General features: G+C 48.8%; 1 protein-coding gene across 1 annotated transcript in view; it reads right to left on the bottom strand.

Moving 5' to 3' along the window:
- LOC142749464 (carboxypeptidase A2-like) overlaps positions 1 to 19227 on the bottom strand; it is a 59298-nt gene that overhangs the window by 9165 nt on the left and 30906 nt on the right. Inside the window, exons 2-5 of the mRNA XM_075857527.1 lie at positions 12787 to 12868; positions 7997 to 8131; positions 7712 to 7810; positions 7356 to 7457 (exon numbers count right to left, since the gene is read on the bottom strand). Coding sequence (XP_075713642.1) covers positions 7356 to 7457; positions 7712 to 7810; positions 7997 to 8131; positions 12787 to 12868 — 418 coding nt within the window. The remainder of the gene's footprint in view (positions 1 to 7355; positions 7458 to 7711; positions 7811 to 7996; positions 8132 to 12786; positions 12869 to 19227) is intronic.

Raw genomic sequence — 19227 nt, forward strand, 5'->3', positions numbered from 1 at the left:
CTGTATGGCGTTACCCACAGGGGGGGGACTCTGTATGGCGTTACCCACAGGGGGGGGACTCTGTATGGCGTTACCCACAGGGGGGGGACTCTGTATGGCGTTACCCACAGGGGGGGGACTCTGTATGGCGTTACCCACAGGGGGGGGACTCTGTATGGCGTTACCCACAGGGGGGGGACTCTGTATGGCGTTACCCACAGGGGGGGGACTCTGTATGGCGTTACCCACAGGGGGGGGACTCTGTATGGCGTTACCCACAGGGGGGGGACTCTGTATGGCGTTACCCACAGGGGGGGGACTCTGTATGGCGTTACCCACAGGGGGGGGACTCTGTATGGCGTTACCCACAGGGGGGGGACTCTGTATGGCGTTACCCACAGGGGGGGGACTCTGTATGGCGTTACCCACAGGGGGGGGACTCTGTATGGCGTTACCCACAGGGGGGGGACTCTGTATGGCGTTACCCACAGGGGGGGGACTCTGTATGGCGTTACCCACAGGGGGGGGACTCTGTATGGCGTTACCCACAGGGGGGGGACTCTGTATGGCGTTACCCACAGGGGGGGGACTCTGTATGGCGTTACCCACAGGGGGGGGACTCTGTATGGCGTTACCCACAGGGGGGGGACTCTGTATGGCGTTACCCACAGGGGGGGGACTCTGTATGGCGTTACCCACAGGGGGGGGACTCTGTATGGCGTTACCCACAGGGGGGGGACTCTGTATGGCGTTACCCACAGGGGGGGGACTCTGTATGGCGTTACCCACAGGGGGGGGACTCTGTATGGCGTTACCCACAGGGGGGGGACTCTGTATGGCGTTACCCACAGGGGGGGGACTCTGTATGGCGTTACCCACAGGGGGGGGACTCTGTATGGCGTTACCCACAGGGGGGGGACTCTGTATGGCGTTACCCACAGGGGGGGGACTCTGTATGGCGTTACCCACAGGGGGGGGACTCTGTATGGCGTTACCCACAGGGGGGGGACTCTGTATGGCGTTACCCACAGGGGGGGGACTCTGTATGGCGTTACCCACAGGGGGGGGACTCTGTATGGCGTTACCCACAGGGGGGGGACTCTGTATGGCGTTACCCACAGGGGGGGGACTCTGTATGGCGTTACCCACAGGGGGGGGACTCTGTATGGCGTTACCCACAGGGGGGGGACTCTGTATGGCGTTACCCACAGGGGGGGGACTCTGTATGGCGTTACCCACAGGGGGGGGACTCTGTATGGCGTTACCCACAGGGGGGGGACTCTGTATGGCGTTACCCACAGGGGGGGGACTCTGTATGGCGTTACCCACAGGGGGGGACTCTGTATGGCGTTACCCACAGGGGGGGGACTCTGTATGGCGTTACCCACAGGGGGGGGACTCTGTATGGCGTTACCCACAGGGGGGGGACTCTGTATGGCGTTACCCACAGGGGGGGGACTCTGTATGGCGTTACCCACAGGGGGGGGACTCTGTATGGCGTTACCCACAGGGGGGGGACTCTGTATGGCGTTACCCACAGGGGGGGGACTCTGTATGGCGTTACCCACAGGGGGGGGACTCTGTATGGCGTTACCCACAGGGGGGGGACTCTGTATGGCGTTACCCACAGGGGGGGGACTCTGTATGGCGTTACCCACAGGGGGGGGACTCTGTATGGCGTTACCCACAGGGGGGGGACTCTGTATGGCGTTACCCACAGGGGGGGGACTCTGTATGGCGTTACCCACAGGGGGGGGACTCTGTATGGCGTTACCCACAGGGGGGGGACTCTGTATGGCGTTACCCACAGGGGGGGGACTCTGTATGGCGTTACCCACAGGGGGGGGACTCTGTATGGCGTTACCCACAGGGGGGGGACTCTGTATGGCGTTACCCACAGGGGGGGGACTCTGTATGGCGTTACCCACAGGGGGGGGACTCTGTATGGCGTTACCCACAGGGGGGGGACTCTGTATGGCGTTACCCACAGGGGGGGGACTCTGTATGGCGTTACCCACAGGGGGGGGACTCTGTATGGCGTTACCCACAGGGGGGGGACTCTGTATGGCGTTACCCACAGGGGGGGGACTCTGTATGGCGTTACCCACAGGGGGGGGACTCTGTATGGCGTTACCCACAGGGGGGGGACTCTGTATGGCGTTACCCACAGGGGGGGGACTCTGTATGGCGTTACCCACAGGGGGGGGACTCTGTATGGCGTTACCCACAGGGGGGGGACTCTGTATGGCGTTACCCACAGGGGGGGGACTCTGTATGGCGTTACCCACAGGGGGGGGACTCTGTATGGCGTTACCCACAGGGGGGGGACTCTGTATGGCGTTACCCACAGGGGGGGGACTCTGTATGGCGTTACCCACAGGGGGGGGACTCTGTATGGCGTTACCCACAGGGGGGGGACTCTGTATGGCGTTACCCACAGGGGGGGGACTCTGTATGGCGTTACCCACAGGGGGGGGACTCTGTATGGCGTTACCCACAGGGGGGGGACTCTGTATGGCGTTACCCACAGGGGGGGGACTCTGTATGGCGTTACCCACAGGGGGGGGACTCTGTATGGCGTTACCCACAGGGGGGGACTCTGTATGGCGTTACCCACAGGGGGGGACTCTGTATGGCGTTACCCACAGGGGGGGACTCTGTATGGCGTTACCCACAGGGGGGGACTCTGTATGGCGTTACCCACAGGGGGGGACTCTGTATGGCGTTACCCACAGGGGGGGACTCTGTATGGCGTTACCCACAGGGGGGGACTCTGTATGGCGTTACCCACAGGGGGGGACTCTGTATGGCGTTACCCACAGGGGGGGACTCTGTATGGCGTTACCCACAGGGGGGGACTCTGTATGGCGTTACCCACAGGGGGGGACTCTGTATGGCGTTACCCACAGGGGGGGACTCTGTATGGCGTTACCCACAGGGGGGGACTCTGTATGGCGTTACCCACAGGGGGGGACTCTGTATGGCGTTACCCACAGGGGGGGACTCTGTATGGCGTTACCCACAGGGGGGGACTCTGTATGGCGTTACCCACAGGGGGGGACTCTGTATGGCGTTACCCACAGGGGGGGACTCTGTATGGCGTTACCCACAGGGGGGGACTCTGTATGGCGTTACCCACAGGGGGGGACTCTGTATGGCGTTACCCACAGGGGGGGACTCTGTATGGCGTTACCCACAGGGGGGGACTCTGTATGGCGTTACCCACAGGGGGGGACTCTGTATGGCGTTACCCACAGGGGGGGACTCTGTATGGCGTTACCCACAGGGGGGGACTCTGTATGGCGTTACCCACAGGGGGGGACTCTGTATGGCGTTACCCACAGGGGGGAGACTCTGTATGGCGTTACCCACAGGGGGGAGACTCTGTATGGCGTTACCCACAGGGGGGAGACTCTGTATGGCGTTACCCACAGGGGGGGGACTCTGTATGGCGTTACCCACAGGGGGGGACTCTGTATGGCGTTACCCACAGGGGGGGACTCTGTATGGCGTTACCCACAGGGGGGGACTCTGTATGGCGTTACCCACAGGGGGGGACTCTGTATGGCGTTACCCACAGGGGGGGACTCTGTATGGCGTTACCCACAGGGGGGGACTCTGTATGGCGTTACCCACAGGGGGGGACTCTGTATGGCGTTACCCACAGGGGGGGACTCTGTATGGCGTTACCCACAGGGGGGGACTCTGTATGGCGTTACCCACAGGGGGGGACTCTGTATGGCGTTACCCACAGGGGGGGACTCTGTATGGCGTTACCCACAGGGGGGGACTCTGTATGGCGTTACCCACAGGGGGGGACTCTGTATGGCGTTACCCACAGGGGGGGACTCTGTATGGCGTTACCCACAGGGGGGGACTCTGTATGGCGTTACCCACAGGGGGGGACTCTGTATGGCGTTACCCACAGGGGGGGACTCTGTATGGCGTTACCCACAGGGGGGGACTCTGTATGGCGTTACCCACAGGGGGGGACTCTGTATGGCGTTACCCACAGGGGGGGACTCTGTATGGCGTTACCCACAGGGGGGGACTCTGTATGGCGTTACCCACAGGGGGGGACTCTGTATGGCGTTACCCACAGGGGGGGACTCTGTATGGCGTTACCCACAGGGGGGGACTCTGTATGGCGTTACCCACAGGGGGGGACTCTGTATGGCGTTACCCACAGGGGGGGACTCTGTATGGCGTTACCCACAGGGGGGGACTCTGTATGGCGTTACCCACAGGGGGGGACTCTGTATGGCGTTACCCACAGGGGGGGACTCTGTATGGCGTTACCCACAGGGGGGGACTCTGTATGGCGTTACCCACAGGGGGGGACTCTGTATGGCGTTACCCACAGGGGGGGACTCTGTATGGCGTTACCCACAGGGGGGGACTCTGTATGGCGTTACCCACAGGGGGGGACTCTGTATGGCGTTACCCACAGGGGGGGACTCTGTATGGCGTTACCCACAGGGGGGGACTCTGTATGGCGTTACCCACAGGGGGGGACTCTGTATGGCGTTACCCACAGGGGGGGACTCTGTATGGCGTTACCCACAGGGGGGGACTCTGTATGGCGTTACCCACAGGGGGGGACTCTGTATGGCGTTACCCACAGGGGGGGACTCTGTATGGCGTTACCCACAGGGGGGGACTCTGTATGGCGTTACCCACAGGGGGGGACTCTGTATGGCGTTACCCACAGGGGGGGACTCTGTATGGCGTTACCCACAGGGGGGGACTCTGTATGGCGTTACCCACAGGGGGGGACTCTGTATGGCGTTACCCACAGGGGGGAGACTCTGTATGGCGTTACCCACAGGGGGGAGACTCTGTATGGCGTTACCCACAGGGGGGAGACTCTGTATGGCGTTACCCACAGGGGGGGACTCTGTATGGCGTTACCCACAGGGGGGGACTCTGTATGGCGTTACCCACAGGGGGGGACTCTGTATGGCGTTACCCACAGGGGGGGACTCTGTATGGCGTTACCCACAGGGGGGGACTCTGTATGGCGTTACCCACAGGGGGGGACTCTGTATGGCGTTACCCACAGGGGGGGACTCTGTATGGCGTTACCCACAGGGGGGGACTCTGTATGGCGTTACCCACAGGGGGGGACTCTGTATGGCGTTACCCACAGGGGGGGACTCTGTATGGCGTTACCCACAGGGGGGGACTCTGTATGGCGTTACCCACAGGGGGGGACTCTGTATGGCGTTACCCACAGGGGGGGACTCTGTATGGCGTTACCCACAGGGGGGGACTCTGTATGGCGTTACCCACAGGGGGGGACTCTGTATGGCGTTACCCACAGGGGGGGACTCTGTATGGCGTTACCCACAGGGGGGGACTCTGTATGGCGTTACCCACAGGGGGGGACTCTGTATGGCGTTACCCACAGGGGGGGACTCTGTATGGCGTTACCCACAGGGGGGGACTCTGTATGGCGTTACCCACAGGGGGGGACTCTGTATGGCGTTACCCACAGGGGGGGACTCTGTATGGCGTTACCCACAGGGGGGGACTCTGTATGGCGTTACCCACAGGGGGGGACTCTGTATGGCGTTACCCACAGGGGGGGACTCTGTATGGCGTTACCCACAGGGGGGGACTCTGTATGGCGTTACCCACAGGGGGGGACTCTGTATGGCGTTACCCACAGGGGGGGACTCTGTATGGCGTTACCCACAGGGGGGGACTCTGTATGGCGTTACCCACAGGGGGGGACTCTGTATGGCGTTACCCACAGGGGGGGACTCTGTATGGCGTTACCCACAGGGGGGGACTCTGTATGGCGTTACCCACAGGGGGGACTCTGTATGGCGTTACCCACAGGGGGGACTCTGTATGGCGTTACCCACAGGGGGGACTCTGTATGGCGTTACCCACAGGGGGGACTCTGTATGGCGTTATCTACAGATGGGGATGTATGGCGCTAATGCCATACAGCCCCCCCCTGTAGTTAACGCTATACAGCCCCCCCTGTAGGTAACGTTATACAGCCCCCCTGTAGGTAATGCTATACAGCCCCCCTGTAGGTAACGCTATACAGCACCCTCTGTAGGTAACGCCATACAGCCCCCCTGTAGGTAACACCATACAGCCCCCCCTGTAGGTAACGCCATACAGCCCCCCCTGTAGGTAACGCCATACAGCCCCCCTTGTAGGTAACACCATACAGCCCCCCCTGTAGGTAACGCCACGCAGCCCCAACCCCCCCAAAAAAATCTGACCTACAGTGTGTCCTACAAAAGACATGTATCCCCTATCCACAGGATAGGGGATACATGTGTGATCGCTGGCAGCGATAGGGAGAACCAAAGTCCCCCGAAGTTCTCCATGACTAACCTCTGACTTCCGGCGTCTGCGCAGCTCAATAAAAATGAAAGGAGCGCTGGTCACGCATGCGCAGAAGCGCAAACGGCGCTCCATTCATTAGTAAGGAGCTGCCGACACAGACCCCGGAAGTCCGAGGTTTGTGATGAAGAACTTCAGGGGACTTTTAGTCCCCCGTTCTCCCTATCAATGCCAGGGATCACACATGTATCCCCTATCCTGTGGATAGGGGATACATGTCTTTTGTTTAATGGCAGAGCGGGGAGATACCTCCCTGCTCTGCCGTAGTGTTCAGTGGCGTCGCGCTGTAGCAGCCATAGCGGCTGCTAGCGGAGCCTCCGGCCATGGTGGGGGCCCGTGCCGGCGGGCGACACGGGCCCCCTCATGCCGCGGGCCACTGGCCGGGCCCCTTACAGAAGTACCCCTAATACCCCCCCGATGGCGGCCCTGGTCACACAGCCCTGGAGTACTTTAATTCCTGTGATGCGATCAAATGGGTATCCACCTTCTCATTTACAGCTTGAATGCTGCGGTCAGCTTGATTGCAGCATTTAAGGGAATAGCGGCGGACATGAGAGGTTTCTTTGATCTCCGCCACTAGAGCGGGGCTGCGGCTGTGTAATACAACCATTGCCCCGCTTCTGACAACAAGTCTGCGCACGCTGTCAGAGAGATGTGATGCAGCCGGCGAGGCACTAATGAGCGCCGGCATGGAAGACAGAACATGGGGGTGTTTTGCAGTGCGTCGGCCATGTTCTCTGTCTTCAGGGCCAGTGGGTGAGCTGGAGGATTCCTCCATTATTTATTTCTATGGAGGGATGTGTGAAGCGTGAAAAAATAGGACATGTCCTATTTTCTCACAGACACTTCACACGGTCCATTGTTCCAATGGCCTTCACACGGCCGTTTAACACGTTCGTGTGAATAAGGCCTAATAGTTGAATCCTAGATATTGGACACAGTTAATTTAAAAGGCTTGACCTTTCAATAAGAAATAATGGGTCATATTAAAATGTTTTTAAGACATTTACCTTTAGAACGTAGAGAGGACGTCCCTCATATGATAGTCCAATTTGCTGTTTGCTGACAATTGATTTGTAATCCAGCACAATGGCATCAATAGCGCTATAAAGCTAACATAGAAAAACAATGAACGTTACCCAAGTCCTTCACATAAAGAAAGTTACCAGGCAGTTGTGATAAATTATATATATATATATATATTTATATTTGTTTTCAGTATCTTATTCTCTTATGTTCTGATTGCTGATGTTAAATATAACATAATATAGTGCAGAAAATCATAGGCAATTAGCCTGTCTCTGGATATAAATGTACAGCAAATTATTAGATCAATATAGGTCTCTATATAAATATGCTTTATTACATTGTCTAAAGTATGATAAGCCCCATAGTTAAAGGTGCCAGAGTTGCGTTCCTTCCTTCCATCGATTTCCATCTCCTGCTTCTCCGCATTAATCACCTCCTACAATATATAGACAAAAATAATTAGGCCGTTATAGAGAACTGTATCATTCATTCTCATCAATTGAGACACCCCCCTCCCCAATAAGCAATGATATTTGTTGTTTAGTTGCATTATCTTCCCGTTTTTTTGACAGATGGTGTTTGCATTCACATTGTCATCATATATCACCTATGAATACTTCACCTGTAGATCCGCTATCATTATGGAGTAATCAATGTTGTTGGATTCCAGATGAATCTTCACTGACTGAAGACTATCAAAGGGAACTCGAACATCGACTGGTAATTCTGGCTTAGATGGTTCAGTCCAGAAATCAAGCTGCAAAGAGAGAAATGTAAATGTCCTCCCATACTTATTGTACCCAGAGTGAAAGGTCATGATCTAATCTGGTTTACATACGGTAAACTAAGGCTGGGCTCACACGACCTATTTTCGGGCGTAATGGAGGCGTTTTACGCCTCGAATTACGCCTGAAAACACGGCTCAAATACGTCAGCAAACATCTGCCCATTCATTTCAATGGGTTTGCCGACGTACTGTGCCAACGACCTGTAATTTTACGCGTCGCTGTCAAAAGACGGCGCGTAAAATAACAGCGTCGTCAAAGAAGTGCAGGACACTTCTTGGGACACTTCTTGGGACGTAATTTGAGCCGTTTTTCATTGACTTCAATGAAGAACAGCTCCAAATTAAGGCCGTAATTGACGCCTCGCAAAACGCGAGTACGAGCAATTACGTCTGAAATGCAGGAGCTGTTTTCTCCTGAAAACAGCTCCGTAATTTCAGACGTAATTGTCGATATCGTGTGCACATACCCTTATTCTATTAACCTGAGCAATATCTATATGACTGAAAAACACATGAGGCTGCGATTCCACAGTGCAGTTTGTTGCGTTAGTAAACATTGCATTTTTTAGAACCTGAATACATAATTGGAAACTCTATGGCCAGCTTGAAAAATCATCCAGGGGAACAACAAGCAGAACTGAACATGAACCCTGCACAGCACTCAATCAATTAGACTATGTTCACACAGTGCAGATATGCTGCAGATTTTGCATGCATTTTTTAACCCCTTAGGCTGGCTTTCCACATAGCGTAAATACTGTGGAATTCTGTGCGGAAAATCCGCCGCATTTACCGTAGCAGCATAGTGGATGTGATTTGAACAAATCTTACACACACAGAAAATAATCAGCTGAGAAAACTTTCATAAATTGACCTGCTGTGCTAATCCTCAGCATGTCAATTTATTCTGCGGAATCGTTGCTCTATTGTTGCAAGTTTTCCCATTTGAATTCGATGGGTAGGTAAACCCTGAAACAAATCGCATAAGATGCAATTTTGCGGCAAAAACGCTGCGATTCTGCAGCAAAAAATCGCAAATCTGAAAAAAAAGAAACATTTTTTTTGTTTAACATTAAAGGGTAACTAAACTTTCAAAAAACTTCTAATAGGTCATAGTTACATGACAGAAGTTTTAAACGGTGGGCGTCTCATAAACTTTCTATTGAGCCATTACACCAATTGCTCGGCTTTCTGAGAAAAGATCCCCATCGATCAAAACTTTTGACATGTCAGAAGTTTTTTGAACATTTACCATTTACCATTTCAATCAGTCAGAATGGGTAAAAAAAAAACACCTTGACGAGTGTTTTGATGAGTTTTTGTTAAACCACTGTGCAAAAAACGTCTGGAGCAGTTTTTACAGGAGGATTTTTCCTCCTGCAAAAAACTCTGTGTGAACACAGCCTAAGTTACGTCATTTATTTTTGCGGCATGAATTTAGAAAAAAATGATTTTTGCCATTGTTTTTTTGTGTGCCCTAACTGAATAGACAGCCCTGAGGTCCTTTCTAGGTCCACAGTATTGACTGCAGAGGGTTCTCCAGTCTGTGATCACGCCACCTTGTTTCCAGTGAGTGATGAAAGAGGGGAGTTTACTTTGATCATGTCACGGTCAAGGACTGTGGCGATCTTGAGGTTAAACTGCTGGCGTCAGTCGGTTTCTCCGATGCCACCTGTATTCAGCAGGCTTCTCTAAGAACAGGAGCAGCTAGTAACAGCTCCTACTTAGAGAATGAGCGCTCTTTGGAGAACTCATAAGTCTTTTGTACAGCGACGCCAAAACCCATTGTTCTAGATTCTGGACCTGCACTGCCATGACAATGGGACATTGGGTAGGGGTTAAGCCAAAACCAGTGGTGGATACAGGAGAGAAGACCTATGAGGCATTCCTTTATATATTTCCTTTGTTTAGGCTTCGTTCGTGATTTTGGCTTAAATAACACATGCACAATCTGCAGCAAATCGCCTGACAGACTCCGTATAAATGGCCAAAAAAAAAACCACTTAACTCCTTAATGACTGCCCACCGTCTTTTGACGGCAGGCGGTGCATGTCCTTAGTTTACAGCGACGTCTTCTGGCGTCGCTGTAGAAGAGGCTGATGAGCGCTCCTGTGAGTTCATCCTCTAAGCAGTAGCTGTAACTTACAACTCCTGAACTTAGAGCAGCCTGCTGAATACAGCTGGGGTCGGAAAACATTCGGACCCCAGATGTTCAACCCTTTGATCGCCGCGGTACGTGACCGCGGCATGATCAAAGGGAACTACCCGCTTTGATCTCGTCATCGGAAACCCGGTGACGTGATCAAACACCGGGGAATCCCTCTGCAGTCAGCCCTGGGACCTACAAAGGACCCCAGGGCTGTCTGTTCAGTAAGCCTGCTGTTCGGGCACACCATGTGCTGCCCTAACAGCAGCCTGTGTCATAGTGACACAGTGTAATGTATTAGCATATAGGAGTATGCTAATACATTACAAGTAAAAAATAAAGTTATCCCTTAACCCCTTCCTGACATTTGACGTATCCATACGCCAAAGTCGGGTAGGGGAAGTATGGAACGGGCTCACATACGATCCCGCTCGTTTAAGCCGTTAAATGGCAAGGTCAATAGCGACCGCAGCATTTAAATCGTAGAAAGTGTGGGGCGACCCCCTCTAACAGCTCATTGCGCACCCCACAATGCAATCGCGGGGGAGGGGGAGCGATGGTTGCTATGGCTGCCTGGGGGCCTAATGAGAAGGGCTTAATAGAAGCCTGTCAGAATCACAATATACTGCAATACATTAGTATTGCAGTGTATCGTGCAAGCGATCTAACGATCGCTGGTTTAAGTCCCCTAGGGGGACTAATAAAAAAAGTAAAAGTTAGTCAAATAAAGCAGTTTTTTTATGTAAAAAATTTTTTTTTAAATAAAAGTTACAAAAAAACCCCTTTTTCCATTTTCCCCCTAGAGCATAGTAAAAAAAAAACAAAAAACATAATTGGTATCGTCGCGTCCGTAAAAGTCTGAACTATTACAATATATCATTATTTAACCGGCACGGTGAACGTCGTAAAAAAATAAAATTGTAAACGCCAAAATCTCTATTTTTTGGTCACCTCATCTCCCACAAAAAATTAAATAAAAAGTGATCAAAATGTTGCTTTTACCCCAAATTGTATCATTAAAAATTACAGCTTATCCCGCGAAAAATAAGCCCTCATACCACTTAATCGACAGAAAAATAAAAAAGTTATGGCTCTCGGAATTTGGCGACACAAAATACAATTTATTTTTTACACTTAGGTTTTTACTTGTAAAAGTAGTAAAATATAGAAAAAACTATATATATTTGGTATCGCCGTAATCGTATTGACCCATAGAATAAAGTTAACATGTTTTAATTGCACAGTGAATTCCGTAAAAACGACGCGCAAAAAACAATGGAGTAATTGCTGTTTTTTTCATTTTCTACCCCACAAATATATTTTTCCTGTATACTAGTACATTATATGGACAATAAATGGTGCTACGAAAAACTACAACTCGTCCCGCAAAACTCAAGCCCTCATAGGACTATATAGACGAAAAAATAAAAAAGTTATGGCTTTAGGAAGGTGGGGAGGAAAGAACGAAAATGAAAATCTGAAAAAGGTCTGCGGCGGGAATGGGTTAATGGGATTTAAAAAAAAGTAACAAAAAATTATAAATAAAAAAAAAGTCCAAAAAAAGTCATTCTTTTGCATAAAATACATTTTATTGCCCCTACACTAAATAAAAACAAAAAACCCACACATATCAGCCATCTAAACGACCGTAATAACCTGAAGAATTAATCTAATGGGTTATTTATCATGAAACGTGAACGGGATAAAAAAGAAACAAGAAAAACGATGCAGAGAATCGCTTTTTCTTATATTTACGCCGTAAAAATAATTATTTCCTACCTCCGAACAATGGAAAAAAAAAATAATACAATTTGTTCTACATAAAACAAGGCCTCATACGACCACGTCAATGAAAAAATAAAAAAGTTATGGCTGCTGAAATGCAGAGAGGTAAAAACTGAAAAATGTAGCTGGTCATTAAGGCCTTTTCATGCCCGGTCATTAAGGGGTTAAACTACATAGACTAACATTAGCCATTGTTTTGCTGCGGCTCCACATAAACAAATAAACGCAGGTAAAAATGGCAGAAAAAACGCCCTGTTGAATTCTCGCCTAAGGGCTTGTCCACACGTAACAGAATTGCTGCAGAAATTTTCTGCAGCAATTCCGTTGAAAGTAGCAGACATTCTGCTGCGGAAAAAACGCACCATTTCCTGCGACTTTTACTGCAGCAAATGGTGCGTATTTTGATGCGTTTTTCACAATGTTGGGAGATGGTGACGTCTTCTCTGAAAAATGCAGCAATTCTGGCCACTTTCCGCGGCAGGAATTTACATGCTGCGGTATGAAATATACGCACCGCAGGTCAATTTCTAGTCGGAATTTTTACACAGCGTGTGGATGAGATTAATTGAATCTCATCCACTATGCTGCTACTGTATTCTGCTGCGTTTTTTCCGTCCGCAGTCCGGACGGGGAAATTGCAGCAATTCCGCTACTTGTGGACAAGCCCTAAGCGTTAGAAATAAAGTAGTCATACCTGGAGGTGTGTGAGTGATTGGAGATCTTGCAACTGACGGATTTGGTCCCCATTGCTTGCTTTGATCCTAAGCACCTGCTCTCTGAAAAAAAGCCAGCCAGGGTTTACAGTATATTGCCTCTATTAATGACAGTAAATCTATCTCTCCAAACAACATTATTGCTGCTTTTTCCGCAGGTAGATAAATAGACTGACTAAAGATTGCTTTAGAGAAAACAGATTTAGACAGCATAAACTTAGACGGGCAGTCACAAGATGCGCCAAACTTTTCACAGTGGCGCATGCTGTGTGATAAATGACATGTTAGACATTCTTCTCTTCCTTATACTATCTCTTTTGCTGCAATTTTGGCGCACATGGCACATTTTAAGCCATTCCTCTTTTCCACTAAACCATGCCATCTTTTTTTAGACACTTTTGAAAAGTGCTTAGTGAGGCACAAACATCTGTTCTTTTTGGTGCACTCTTGTAACAAATATGTCTAAAACATAATGTGCAAAATATGACTAAAAAACAGCCGCAGCCACAATAGTAAATGTGTCCCTATTATAGTTTTACATTCCTGGTACACAATATAGGACTCTGTTCACACTAGCATCATGGCTGTTATTATTTCCAGAGCCTGACCTTTATGACAGATGCTTCATGCAACATATCTTAATAAAACCTGATGGATCTCAATGCCATAATGCATTCGCCAGGTTTCCGATTCAGCAGACTAAGCTATTCTACCCATCCAAAAGCTTCAGAATCCTGACGGAACAGATTCTAATGTCAGTGTGAACATACCCAAACTATATTTGTTGATTATTATCCTCTAAATAGAAATACAATAGTTTACATACAACACCCAAAAATTCCAATTGCTCAAGTTCGCCCACATGGTCAATCAATACTTAGATATTAGTTATCAAAAAACATCCAGTCCAGGAACTTTTTTATTGAAAAATATTACCAGGTGGCAGCTCCCTAAGGGCCAATTTACTTTGCCGCTACTAAATAGCACAATTATAAACTTACCCTATAAACGTCTTTTCACAGAGCACAGCTGCCACTAGGGCAGTGAGGAGCAGTGGCAGTTTCATGGTGAAAGTGAGAAGTCTGCACGCTTAGTGCTGGGTATTTATAAGAACAGAGATCTGCATTTACAACACAGTGAGAAGTTCCAGATGGTCAGGGTTATCTCAAGGTAACTCAGTCATATAAAGCATAAATTATTGTTCAACACTTGCTTTTCTTTTCCATTTCTTATGTAACAAGTATATTGCGTATAGAAATGGCTGAAATGTGTTTTACGTATTGCGTTATACTGGAATTTCATGTCATCATGGATGAACTATAAATATGCAAATGCATGGAGAGCTCATGAAACATTTAGGCCCATACAAAGGCTGGATAGTCACTGGACAGGGTGCAATATATAGGAAATGAGGCTCTGTTCACACTTTCGTTGCGATTTCCATTCTTCTCTGTCATAGGAGAAGTGAAACAATGAAAATAATGGAAGCAACAAATTAGTAGCATGATGGACACCAATAGTGCCCAAGGAACAGTGACGTCAGTATTTGCACTAGATACATGGGCACTGTAGTACTATGAGGGAACTATCTAAAGGTGACACTGTGGTGCTATCTACATGGGTAATGTGTGTGGAACTATCTACATGGTCACTACGGCACTATGTGGACACAGTAGCCCTATCTACAGTGAGCACTGTGGCACTATTTATGTGGCCACTCTACAGTGGGCACAGTGACACTATATCTATGTGGGCACTACCTAAAATGAGCACGGTGGCACGATCTATGTAGACACTTTCTACATTGGCACAATCTATGAGGGCACTGGCCCTATCTATGTGGGCACTATCTACACCGCATTCCAAATTATTATGCAAATGTTATTTTCCGCTGATTTTCCTAAATAGTCGATGCAAATGACAGTCAGTATAATCTTCAAGCCATCAACCGTTGGAGTATAATGTGAATTTTATTGAACAAATCTCCTAATGATAACAGGTTTTTTTTTATAAGTGAAAAACTCAAAATGCACGGTTTCAAATTATTATGCACAACACAGATCAAAACATTTTAAAGGTTGTAAAGAGAACTAAAATGGTAATTTGTTGAATTTGCAGCATCAGGAGGTCATATTTACAGAAATCAAAAGCTCTTTCAATCAAAAAAAAACGTAACAGGCCAAGTTACATGTTAACATAGGACCCCTTCTTTGATATCACCTTCACAATTCTTGCATCCATTGAATTTGTGAGTATTTGGACAGTTTCTGCTTGAATATCTTTGCAGGATGTCAGAATAGCCTCCCAGAGCTTCTGTTTTGATGTGAACTGCCTCCCACCCTCAGATATTATGCTTGAGGATGCTCCAAAGGTTCTCAATAGCGTTGAGGTCAGAGGAACATGGGGGCCACACCATGAGTTTCTCTCCTTTTATGCCCATAGCAGCCAATGACATAGAGGTATTCTTTGCCGCATGAGATGGTGCATTGTCATGCATGAAGATAATTTTGCTACTGAAGGCACGGTCCTTCTTTTTGTACCACAGAAGAAAGTGGTCAGTCATAAACTCTACGTACTTTGCAGAGGTCAATTTCACACCGTCAGGGACCCTAAAAGGGCCTCCCAGCTTTCTCCTCATGATTCCAGCCCAAAACATGACTCCGCCACCTCCTTGCTGACGTCGCAGCCTTGTTGGGCAATGGTGGCCATTCACCAACCATCCACTACTCCATCCATCTGGATCATCCAGGGTTGCGCGGCACTCATCAGTAAACAGCACGGTTTGAAAATTAGTCTTCATGTATTTCTGAGCCCACTGCAACCGTTTCTGCTTGTGAGCATTGTTTAGGGGTGGCCGAATAATAGGTTTATGCACACTTGCAAACCTCTGGAGGATCCTACACCTTAAGGGCGGATTTACACGCGGGTCGCACGGACCTATGCAAGTCTATGGGGCAGTGCAGACTGTCCGTGAGTTTTGCGCAGCGTGAGTCCGCTGCGTAAAACTCACGACATGTTCTATATTTCGGCGTAGTTAGCGCATCACGCACCCTTTGAAGTCAATGGGTGCGTGAAAATCACGCGCACCACACAGAAGCACTTCCGTGGGACGCGCGTTATTCGCGCAACAGCAGTAAAAAAATGAATGTAAACAGAAAAGCACCACGTGCTTTTCGGTTTACAAACATCCAAACGGAGTGTCATAAAGATGGCAGCTGCGTGAAAAGCACGCAGCCGCGCATCCATATGAACATGATACACGGAGCGGTCAAGTGCATTTTGCACACGCTCGTGTAAATCCGCCCTAAGGTTCGCGGGACTCCAGAGGCACCAGCGGCTTCAAATACCTGTTTGCTGCTTTGCAATGGCATTTTAGCAGCTGCTCTCCTAATCCTATTAATTTGTCTGTCAGAAACCTTCCTCATTATGCCTTTATCTGAATGAACCCGTCTGTGCTCTGAATCAGCCACAAATCTTTTCACAGTAAGATGATCACGCTTACGTTTTCTTGAAATATCCAATGTTTTCATACTTTGTCCAAGGTATTGCACTATTTCACGCTTTTCGGCAGCAGAGAGATCCTTTTTCTTTCCCATATTGCTTGAAACCTGTGGCCTGCTTAATAATGTGGAACGTCCTTCTTAAGTAGTTTTCCTTTGATTGGGCACACCTGGCAAACCAATTATCACAGGTGTCTGAGAGTGATTACAATGATCCAAAGAGCCCTAAGGGTATGTGCACACGGTAGCAGGCATTTACGTCTGAAATGACAGACAGTTTTCAGGAGAAAACAGCTGCCTAGTTTCAGCCGTAAAAGCTCCTCCTCGCATTTTGCGAGGCTTCTCTGACAGCCGTAAATTTTGAGCCGTGCTTCATTGACTTCAATGAAGAACGGCTCAAATTACGTAGCAAAGAAGTGTCCTGCACTTCTTTGCCGAGGCAGTCAATTTACGCGTCGTCGTTTGACAGCTGTCAAACGACGACGCGTAAATGACAGGTCGTATGCACAGTACGTCGGCGAACCCATTCAAATGAATGGGCAGATGTTTGCCGACGTATTGTAGCCCTATTTTCAGCCGTAAAATGAGGCATAATACGCCTCGTTTACGTCTGAAAATAGGTCGTGTGAACCCAGCCTTAGGGTATGTTCACACGATAGCAGGCATTTACGGCTGAAATGACAGACTGTTTTCAGAAGAAAACAGCTGCCTCGTTTCAGCCGTAAATGCTCCTCCTCGTAATATACGAGGCGTCTGTGACGCTCGTATATCTTGAGCTGCTCTTCATTGAGTTCAATGAAGAACAGCTCAAATTACGTGGCAAAGAAGTGTCCTGCACTTCTTTGCCGAGGCAGTCAATTTACGCATCGTCGTTTCACAGCTGTCAAACGACGACGCGTAAATTACAGGTCGTCTGCACAATACGTCGGCAAACCCATTCAAATGAATCGGCAGATGTTTGCCGACGTATTGTAGCCCTATTTTCAGGCGTAAAACGAGGCATAATACGCCTCGTTTACGCCTGAAAATAGGTCGTGTGAACCCAGCCTAAGACACAAAACCATCCATGAGTTTAATTGAAAAACTAATAATTAAATGTTTATGACACTTAAATCCAATGTGCATAAGGGCTTATTCAGACGAACGGGATATACGTCCGTGCAACGCGCGTGATTTTCACGCGCGTCGCATGGACCTATATTAGTCTATGGGGCTGTGCAGACAGTTGCGTGATTTTTACGCAGCGTGAGTCCGCTGTGAAAAAGTCACGACATGTCCGTTCTTTCTGCGTATTTCGCGCATCACGCACCCATTGAAGTCAATGGGTGCGTGAAAATCACGCGCACCACGCGGATGCACTTCCGTGGGACAAGCGTGATTCGCGCAACAGCAGTGAAAAGGATGAATGAAAACATAAAAGCACCATGTACTTTTCTGTTTACAAACATCCAAACGGAGTGTCATAATGATGCCGGCTGCGCGAAAAGCACGCAGCCGCGCATCATATGGTGATGCCACACGGAGCTGCTAAGTGCCTTTTGCGCATGCAAAACGTTGCATGTTTTGCGTGCGCAAAAAGCACACGCTCGTGTGAATCCGGCCTAATAATTTGGAACACGGTGTACACACACATATACACAAACACACACACACACATTGTCTAAACAGGTCGTGTATGTAAGCATATAATCTTTTACACTTAGATACACTTGCCTTGATAATATTTCACACATGGGCAATTGTATCTAAGCATGACATTTTTTCTGATTACATACACCGAACAGCTGATGTTTTTCAAACTGTCCACTGTATGTAATCTTTCAGCATAATATATACAGTTGTGCATGTACCTTCAGCGAACCGCAGACTTCTTGTCACGACTGGTGCCTTGCCCTGCATCTACTGTGCATGCGCCGATATGCGCGTTCCTGAGATAAATGACATCCTCTACTAAGGACGGAGAGGATATCATTGCGCATGCGCGGCCACCGCTAAAGGTAAATAGTGGTGGCCGGATCCCTAGACAACGAGCTACAAACAAAGAGGGACTGACAGCGACTTTAATCAAGAATAGCAGGAAAAAGACATCGCTGGGCTACAGACAGGTAATTAGAAAAATTATTACGTTTAGAAGGGTGAGCTTAATAGCTAGATTTTTGTAGATGGGAATAACCCTTTAACCGGTTCCCGACCGCTGGTTGTGCATTGATCGCCGGGATGCCGTTAGTGGCAGGCTGCTGCTGGGTCTTACCAGACCCAGCACAGCCCTATTAGTGACAATAGTCACAATGAGAGGGCTGATTTCCCCTGTAACTGTGCAGCCCCAGTTACAGTGGAAAAACATGGCGTAAAAGAATAAATAAATAAATAAAGTCCTTCAAAGGTATTTTCTGACCCTTGACGGACAGACCATAGTAGAAAAAAAATAAAAGAAAAATAAAATGCTAAATAAATTAATAATAATACACAGAAAATACCCACCCCAAAATAAACGTCCCCCCACCAATCATTGTCGTAATGCTAGCCCTGAGCCAATTACCCTAAAATAGACATGTAATATATTAAAATTTACAGTAGACAATGACGATCACAAATAAAATGTCTATTTTTGGGTAAAACTATGTTATTACCAGAAAAAAATAGCTCAAATGTAAAAAAGCTTATTTTTTTACTATTATTTTCAAACTTTAAAGGGAACCTGTCACCAGCATTTCACCTATTGAAGTTTACTTATCCCTCACTGGCCGCTGCTATCAAAAGTTCATCACCGTTATCCCCTCTCCTAAACTCCTTCTGACTGTTAATAACGGTCTGCAAACATTTTGCGCCTTTTATCGTAATAATTCGGTGTCCCTTTGTGCGCACACCCCAGAAGAGGACATCAATACACAAGTGTGCTGGGGGAAGGGCGAGGGGCTGTCA

Source organism: Rhinoderma darwinii, chromosome 3 (genome assembly GCF_050947455.1).
Source record: "Rhinoderma darwinii isolate aRhiDar2 chromosome 3, aRhiDar2.hap1, whole genome shotgun sequence".
In the NCBI taxonomy this organism is placed as follows: domain Eukaryota; kingdom Metazoa; phylum Chordata; class Amphibia; order Anura; family Rhinodermatidae; genus Rhinoderma; species Rhinoderma darwinii.